This window comes from Peromyscus eremicus, chromosome 7 (genome assembly GCF_949786415.1).
Source record: "Peromyscus eremicus chromosome 7, PerEre_H2_v1, whole genome shotgun sequence".
In the NCBI taxonomy this organism is placed as follows: Eukaryota; Metazoa; Chordata; class Mammalia; order Rodentia; family Cricetidae; genus Peromyscus; species Peromyscus eremicus.
This window is the reverse complement of record NC_081422.1, coordinates 32735103-32744190: the sequence shown is the minus strand read 5'-3', so window position 1 is coordinate 32744190 and position 9088 is coordinate 32735103. Positions and strand designations below refer to the sequence as shown.

Genomic DNA, 9088 nt, shown 5'->3' with positions numbered 1-9088 from the left:
ACTGTCAGGCCTCCCCCAGCTTCCTAGAGAAGGGGCAAGCTCGACGGAACTGAAAACTGTAAGTAACACTCCCGAAAGAAGACCAGAGTGGGGGAAGGCAAGCTAACACCAAATGCAGGGCAGTTTCTGGGAAGGAGTCTGGACCTAAGGCGACACTCATCACCGGGACAAAGTCTGCTCTATAGGGGTAACTATCCTCGCTGAATCCTGGGGGCGCCATTCCCACCCCAAACCACAAAATGAGAGCCCTCAACACGTTTAAGCAATCTCCACCCAAATTCCACACCAATTACATGGGGGGCTGAGCCCACGGCCCCTCCTTCTCTCGACCACTCTGCTGAAAATACTGTATTAATCAGAGGGCAGAATAAAGCCACAGGGCTTCGTCCTCTGGGAGACAACCCAGGCAAGCAGCCTGGCACCAGCCACACGTGAAGCCTGACCCTCCTCCAATGAGGACCCACCGAGGCTATGCCTCCCTCTAATTGCCTGAGTGTCTGGCTCAGAGCCTGGACAGTAGTTGTGTAGAGAACCGTTTGCCTGGTCCTAGCTCGGGTATGTGAGGCTGGGGCTGCGGCACTGTCAGCAACGGACTAGCTCCGGGAAGCAGTCTCCACTTCACCCCCACTGTCCCTGGATTGCTAAGGGTGGCAGCCTCCCCTGCACCCCCGAGCTCGGCAGCATCATGTCACTCGCCCACACTGCGGCAGAGTATATGCTCTCTGATGCCCTGCTACCCGAACGCAGGGGCTCTCGCCTCAAGGGACTGCGGCTGGAACTGCCCCTGGACAAGATGCTCAAGTTTGTTACGGTGGGCTTCCCCTTGCTGCTGATGTCTCTGGCCTTTGCCCAGGAGTTCTCATCAGGTAAGAGACCTGACTTCATTCCACCCTGCACCCGGCAGAAAGTGAGAGCCAGCTCCTGACTTAAGTAGGTTTCATGGCTTTGGGCTGGACGGGATTCCCAAGAGGCAGGTCATGACTGAGTCTAGGGCACTCGCAAAGCAGAAGCCTCAAAAAGTTACAAGAGTCAACTTGGAAATCGTACAATAAAAAATAATAGTGCAGAAAGGGGGGGTGGATGGAGTAAGGGGAGGGTGGGGAATATGAAGGAGAGAATATACTCAACATAATATATATATCTGAAACTAAGAAACTAAATAAAATTTTAAAATAACAGTTCGTTGTCACTTTAGCAGTCATACATTTTAAGTCAAATCAATGATAAAACTATCATTTTGGTTTCTATAGCTATGAGAGGTTGGGACTCTGTCATCTTTTCAGAACTGGAAGCCCCTCCCTCTTGGCCCACTTTGAACAAGCTCTTTTTTCTCCCGAGTCCTCTTCTCACCCACCCCCACTTGCAAAGTTGATACAGCCTTGTTTGGAGGTGCTCAACAAACCCCTGCTTCTTCTCCATGACCCTAGACGTAAACAGACACTAACACAGGCCTGTTTGCAATGTTGTAAGCACTGGGTTAACTCGGAAAGCCTGCTGTTCCCTCTACTGCGGTCACCTGGGCCCTTGTTTTCTGTCCCTGCCCATTAGCCTACTGCATTTCCTGACGAGGTGTTCCTCCCCTCTCTGTTCCTCACCTGCAAGAATGGGAACAGGATTGGTTCGCAGCTCCGCCACTTTCCGATAAGAAACAGGAAAGCTAGGTCCTCTCCTCCAAGCCCGTTTTCCTTTCCATGTAGGAATCCAGGCAATAGTCATTCGCTTTGTACAAAGCAAAAGAGCCATCTTTTAATCTGGGTATGGTGCACACACCTGTAATCCCAGCATTCTGGAGCCTGAGGCAGGAGGATGACAAGTCGGAAGTCAGCCTGAGACACACAGTGAGACTCGGTCTCAAAACTAAACAATGCCAACAAGATGGCTCAGCAGGCCGGGCGGTGGTGGCGCACGCCTTTAATCCCAGCACTCGCGAGGCAGAGCCAGGCAGATCTCTGTGAGTTCAAGGCCAGCCTGGGCTACAGAGTGAGCTCCAGGCACAAAGCTACACAGAGAAACCCTGTCTCAAAAAAAAAAAAAAAAAGATGGCTCAGCAGGTAAAGGCACTTCCTGCCAAGTCTGCCAACCTGAGTTCAGCCCCAGGACACACACAATGGAGCTATGAAACCACTGTGGAAGGACAGACGCAGTTTCTACAAATTGCCTTCTGGCTCCATGAGTATGGCACAGCCCATGCACACACATGATACACACATATAATAATTTCAAAAGTATTTTTTAGACGTTGTCATCTCTCTGCTGGGTGGTGGTAGCACAGCCTTTAATCCCAGCATTCAAGGAAGCAGAGGCAGGCGGATCTATCCTAGTTCAAGGCCAGCCTGGTCTCCAAAGTGAGTTCCAGGACAGCCAGAACTAAAAGAGAAACCCTGTCTCAAAAAAAAAAAGGGGGGGGGGGCTGGAGAGATGGCTCAGCGGTTAAGAGCACTGGCTGCTCTTCCAGAGGACCAGGGTTCAATTCCCAGCAACCACATGGTAGCTCACAACTATCCAACTGTCTGTAACTCCAGTTCCAGGAGCTCTGATGCTAATGTACATAAAATAAAGTTAAAAAAAAAAAAAAGGAATGTCATCTTTCTTAAATGGAAATGTCACTATCAAATGCCACGCCTTCTGATAGCAAACTGCTGAGTTCAAGGAGTCTCTGGTGGCTTCCTGTGTGGGAGCCAGGGGGGAACTTGAGAGTAAAGGCCCATCAGACCTAAAAGACCAAGTCAGTGTGTTGGTAGCATGGGTCAAACTGTGTGTGCTATTCCATCATGACCTGTCTTCCCATGACCCAGCAGTACAGGACCCAGAAAGCTGAGACTCAGGAAGAAAGCAAGGCCTACCAACCACAGAAGTTACCAAGTAATAAGGATGTCCCCTCACCCAGGAAACTCTCGAATGATTTCCATCCCTCTGCTGCAAGGCCGACTCAATGCTATGCTCCTTTTGCAGGGTCTCCCATCAGCTGCTTCTCTCCCAGCAACTTCAGTGTCAGACAGGCGGCCTATGTGGACAGCTCCTGCTGGGACTCACTGGCTCACCATAAGCAGGACGAGGCTGGCCAGTACAAGGTGAAGTCTCTCTGGCCTCACAAGGTAAAAGAGACAAAGGCCCTATCAGGGTGGCTTCCCGGCTTGGGAGTCGGGGGTAGACTGAACCACCATACTCCTCCCACTGAACTCCACCCTTGCCCACCACGCTCCCTGCCACCTCACTCTGTCCTTGCCCGTTCATTTTGGCAGCTGACTTTCATAGTCCAGGAGTTCTTCAAATGCCTGCTGGTGTCTGGTTGCCAGCTTTCATCTGACTGGGAGTTTTGTGCCTGTGGGTGAGGCTTGTTGACAAGCAGTTTGAGGTGAAGAGGATCCCTCTGGTATACTTCACTGGAAAGAAACTCAAGTATCAGTATCTAGTCCTATCCCAGGATTGTCTGTTATCTCTGAGAAGAGTCATTCAGTCTTCAATTTGAGGACAGGGCTAGAGTACAGCTAGAATCAAGTCTGACTGCTGGTCCTCATGGAACCCAGCCACGGGCCCTACCATTTAGTACTCATTCAGCCATGGGTCCCACCATTTAGTATTTCATTCCTCACCCCCCTCAGGATAGTTCTGCCCACAGTAGACTCACGCATAGAGTGGCTTAGTGTCTCCAGAGACAAAACTCCGAGCCTTCCATCAGGAATGGGAAAGGGTGGTTGCTTGGACACTGAACATTACAGAAAAATCCACAGGTTTGCATCTCACACTGAGTTTTCAGTATCCTGGTTCAAACTAACTTATTTATACTCTTGCTTTTCAGTTTCACCTATCTCCCTAATTCCCGAGTCTTTCTGGTTCTGAGTTGCAAATCGTTTGTTTTTGTCTGGACTCCCTGCTTTCCCCCCACACCATGTCTTGTATCAGGCAGCTGACTCCCAGCTTTCAGTATTTTGCTGCTTTTGTCTCCTCCTCTCCTGCTCACTTTGTGCTGAGATTTTTTTCTTTGTTCTTTCTTGTCATCCTAGAAGGCAAAATCAAAGACTTAGTGGAGAAAGTCCACAGAGCCTCTGTCACCAGCCGGTCAGCAAGCCAAGACAGTGACAAGTCCACAGATTGGGAGGTCAAAATGCCTGAGCATTAGTGTCACCAGGATTATTTGGATTGCTAAGAACACACTCTGTAGAAATGAAGGCCTCATTTTCAGGGGGTGTTATTTCTTGAATAGGAGTAAAATGGTTATAATTTCACTTGAGGCCCCAGTTTACCTATTCTAGTCTTTTTTGTAGTTTTGAAAACATATAGAGACAGACAGACAGACAGATACACACATGCACACACACACACACACACACACACACACACACACACACACACACACACACCCCAGATGTACTCTCCATCTTTTCCTCTAAACTTGCCACTACAAAGACAAAGCAACCCGGAAGAAGTTGCAGGTCAAGGGGTCATCAGGAGAATAAGCTCCTAAGCCTTCAATCCTGGCTCCAGATCTTCACTCTTCCACCTGCCGAGTGTGTGGTGCTGTGCAGATGCATGACTTGGCCATAATGCAGCGCCCCCGCTATAAAACAGACACAGGGATGGTACCCCACCAATAGCATACTTGTGAAAACCAAGTGAAATAATGCACCCTATGTACCTAGCAACAAATGTAGATTCACAAATCCTTCATAAGTAGAGAGTGTACCGTGAATAAAAAAGATGGGTCTGCCTCTGTTGGATACACCATAACAAATGGCAGCCATAACAAAGGGCTCACCATAACAAAGGGCAGCCTAAGCAATGGAAACATAAGGGGTCAGCAGGTTGGCTCCTCTGAGGGCTGCAAGAGATAGATCTTCCTGCTCTTCTGTTTGGCTCATAGACACATCACCCTGGGTATTCCCCATGTATGCATGCCTATCTTCATATGAGGGGATGGAGCATCTTTAAAAACACCAGTGTAGCTGAGAAGACATGATCTACACATACCTAAAGGTCCATTCCACTGTCTGCATGCCTGAAATGACCCCCATAGAATTCCAAGAGAGTGTCTGGCAGCGTCATTCAACATTGTTGAGGATCCAGAGACTAGAAAAGACCAGCATAGGGCAGGATATATAGAAGAAACAACATTTTCTCTCCCCTGGGATGTCAGGGCCACTGTTGATCAGAATCTCAGGCTACATATTCAGTCTGCATTGTTGAAGCAGAAGAAGCAGATATCTCTCTACCAGACACTTTCTATCCTCTATCCCTCTGCTGCTTCCATTCTTTCTCTTCTCTTTGGAGCCCCAGACAGACCACAGGTCAGAAAACCCATAGACCATGGATCTAGGTAACACAGATCTATGATGCCCCTTCTCTACCAGCCTCACTATATTATTTCACGTGGGCAGAGAGCTTTGGGTAGTCAACTATATACACTCTCTTCCCTTCTAAAGTGGGAACAGTAGAGCAGTGAAGCCCCCACTTAGCTGTCATTCAAGGCCCAGCAGCCTGGGCTCCCTCATCAGCCTTCTGCTCCTTGCAGGCTCTCCCCTACTCTCTACTGGCCCTGGCTGTGGCCATGTATCTGCCAGTGCTGCTGTGGCAGTATGCAGCTGTGCCCGCCCTCAGCTCTGACCTGCTGTTCATCATCAGTGAACTTGACAAGTCCTACAACCGCTCCATCCGCCTGGTGCAGCACATGTTGAAGATCCGGCAGAAGAGCTCCGACCCCCACGTCTTCTGGGATGAGCTAGAGAAGTGAGTTGCCTGCTGTAGGTTTTTCTAAAGGACTCTGTAGAGCATTAAATTGATACCCATGCAGAATCATCTTCATATTTTCTCTATGCCATCCTTCTCAAGAGAGCAAAGTACTCAGTTCATCCCTTCATTCTTGGAGGGGATGAACCTTCTTCTCATTCCTGTAGAGAGAAGAAGACTCTGCCTCTAGTTTACAGATGAACACACTGAGCCACAGGAATTAATAGCTCTAAAATATTTGTTTACTATTGCCTTGCTCAGAAACCTCAGTTAACTCCCCCTATGCTTAGCAAAAATGTTGGAAGTCTCAAATATCTATCCAAGGCCTCATGCACAATGTCAACTACTTTTCAAACTTCTAGTTACAATTTGAGCATTCCTGATCTCCAAATTTCCCAGTGCTCAAAAATCCAGTTTTTTAAAGATATCATTGGTAAAGTCTTTCAAGTATTCCAAAATAAAGATATAAACCCCACCAAAATCTGAAACACTCCCAGACCCCAAGGATTTAGCTTATGGGATATTTAACCTAGCCTAGACAACAAAAATCTTCTGTTTTGCCTAAGTACTTTCCTCCTTATCCTTGAACAAATCATTGATGGAATTAATCATTCATCTATCTGAGTACCAGACTTCTTAGATTGTGTGTGTGTGTGTGTGTGTGTGTGTGTGTGTGTGTGTGTGTGTGTGCACGTGTATGCTGATGTGGTTCAGGACAGAGGACAAAGGAAATGAAGCTATACTTACCATTGTGGGGTTAAGAGTCTATTGAAGGAAAGCAGGCAGCAAGTAGGCAAAGTACACACATAAAATATGTCTTCATAGATGACAAACAGTATGAACGAGGAAAAAGTAACAGGGGAAGGGAGCGAGAAAGCTCAGAGAAAAGGTTGGTGCAGTTTTTAAATGGGTCTGGCATAGCCAGTGGGCACCGCTGAAAGGTGAGTTTACCTAAGATTTGTGATCGATCAATGATGATGTATTAATTTATATAAAATGAATGAACTGACCTCAAAACCAAACTCAGAACACAGAATTCCATTATTTACATTCCCAATCATAAGCTTATTGCTTTGTAAATCCTGCTTCGGCTTTGAGCTTCAGTTAACCTTGCTGGGCAGAAACTCACTTGGACTGTGACCATTCATGGTTTATTAATCGTCCCTGGATTTAAGACACTGTTTTTAATGTTTGAAGAACTGAGGAGTACTCACACACCTCCTCTGGGTGAAGAACTGTGGTTATGATTAGAGAGAGAATACAGATTCTCACGGATACTAAAAATGTCATGTTTGGGGCTGGAGAGATGGATCAGCAGTTACAAGTTCTGGCTGCCCTTACGGAAGACTAGAGTTAGACTCTTAGCACTCACATGGCTGCTCACAACATCTGTAACTCCAGTCCCAGGGGCTCCAATGCCTTCTTCTGGCTTCTGCAGGCGATGTGTGCATGTAGTGCACCAACAGACGTTGCAGGCTAACCACCCATGCATGTAAAATAAAAATAGAGTTTAAAAATTAATGTCATGTTATATACACAGACCAACTAGTCTCCCCCGTGACTTTTGGGTATGGTTCTGAATGATGCTTCCTAACAATGCCTTCTTTCTTCCCTTCCCCAGGGCCCGGAAAGAACGGTACTTTGAATTCCCCTTGCTAGAGCGGTATCTGGCGTGCAAGCAGCGCTCCCATTCGCTAGTGGCCACTTACCTCCTGAGGAACTCCCTCTTACTCCTCTTCACCTCAGCCACTTACTTATACCTTGGCCACTTCCATTTAGATGTCTTATTCCAAGAAGAATTCAGCTGCTCCATCAAGACAGGGCTGCTACATGATGAGACCCATGTGCCAGATCTGATCACATGCAGGCTGACTTCCCTGTCTGTTTTCCAGATTGTAAGTCTGTCCAGTGCAACAGTATACACCGTACTGGTTCCAGTGATAATCTACAACCTTACACGGCTGTGTCGGTGGGACAAACGACTCCTCTCCATCTATGAGATGCTCCCAGCTTTTGATCTCCTCAGCAGAAAGATGCTGGGATGCCCCATTAATGACCTCAATGTGATCCTTCTTTTCCTCCGAGCTAATATCTCTGAGCTCATCTCTTTTAGCTGGCTGAGTGTCTTATGTGTGTTGAAGGACACAACCACCCAAAAACACAACATTGACACAGTAGTAGATTTTATGACTTTATTGGCCGGGTTAGAACCCTCAAAACCTAAACATCTCACCCAACAAATATGTGATGAACACCCATAGTTAAGAAAGGAACCATGGAGAGATAAGTTTTGTCTAAAGTAAGTCTCCTTCTTCACAAGCTGTACAGAGTAAAAGACCAAAAATAAGTAAATAAATAAAGATGATGATGATGATGATGATATCCACTTAAAATCGATAAGATTGGATTAGGCTGAATATCCTGTATTTTTAAGAAGATAGAATCAATGCATGAAAATTCAATGTGAAGTCTAGAAAAGAGTCAAAGATCTGAAAAATTAGGTCTAGAGCATTCTGAGGACAGTGACACTGAATGAATTGAAGTCTAGACACTGAACACAGAAAGATTCTAAAGGCCATTTATAGAGGAAAGTTCTCACAATATCTACTCACTCTAGAAGTCATGACTGCCTCACCCCAATGAGCAGGTAGAACAATTTAGTAAGAGATTAATAAGAATATGAAACCCCTGGAAACACTTTGATTTTGCTTGTCATCTTGCTCTGTAGACATCTTCAGCCTTGCCAAGCCCTCCATGGCCAGCAAAGTGAGACAACTTAACTTGTAATCTGCTCTTGGGATGTAAGGACAGAAGAAAAGGCCATGAATGGAATTTTTAAGGATCAAATACACTTTTTATTATATAAACTAAAGCTGCTTTTCAACAAGGGCTCAGATTATGGACTGTGAACATTTTCATAAATCTTAATAGTTCAAGGGATACTACACCTTCACTTACAGCCAACAATTGAAGGCCAGTAGATTAAGGGGCTTACTGCCAAGCCTGATGACCTAAATTCAATCCTGGGACCCAAATGGTAGGAGAAAACCGACTCTTACAAATTAGCTTCTGATCTCCACATGCAAATAAATAAATAAACAAATAAACAAATGTTAAACATGAAAGTCACATTGGTTCACTTCTGTATATTCTCCAGTTCACGAGTCCATCCTTGCATCTAACTACCAAAGCTTTGCTCTGATTCCATAGGCTGTGCTTTACCCACAGTACCATGGTGTCTCTTAATGAACATTTTTTAAGCTGTATGTCATATATTTCTTGAGAGAATTTTTAATACAAGCCATCTAGATCCTTCTTTGTATAGGTGAGTAGAAAAGCCATGTTGCTTCTGACAAATTAAGGT

The 9088-nt window shown here is 46.0% G+C and overlaps 1 protein-coding gene across 1 annotated transcript; it reads left to right on the top strand.

Annotated features, from left to right (window-relative positions):
* Nucleotides 1–645: 645 nt before the first annotated feature.
* Nucleotides 646–8097, top strand: Panx3 (pannexin 3). The gene is made up of 4 exons (XM_059266762.1): nucleotides 646–866; nucleotides 2953–3095; nucleotides 5510–5724; nucleotides 7346–8097. The coding sequence occupies exons 1-4, from the start codon at nucleotides 686–688 to the stop codon at nucleotides 7983–7985; spliced, it is 1179 nt and encodes a 392-aa protein (XP_059122745.1). The 5' UTR covers nucleotides 646–685; the 3' UTR covers nucleotides 7986–8097.
* Nucleotides 8098–9088: the final 991 nt, after the last annotated feature.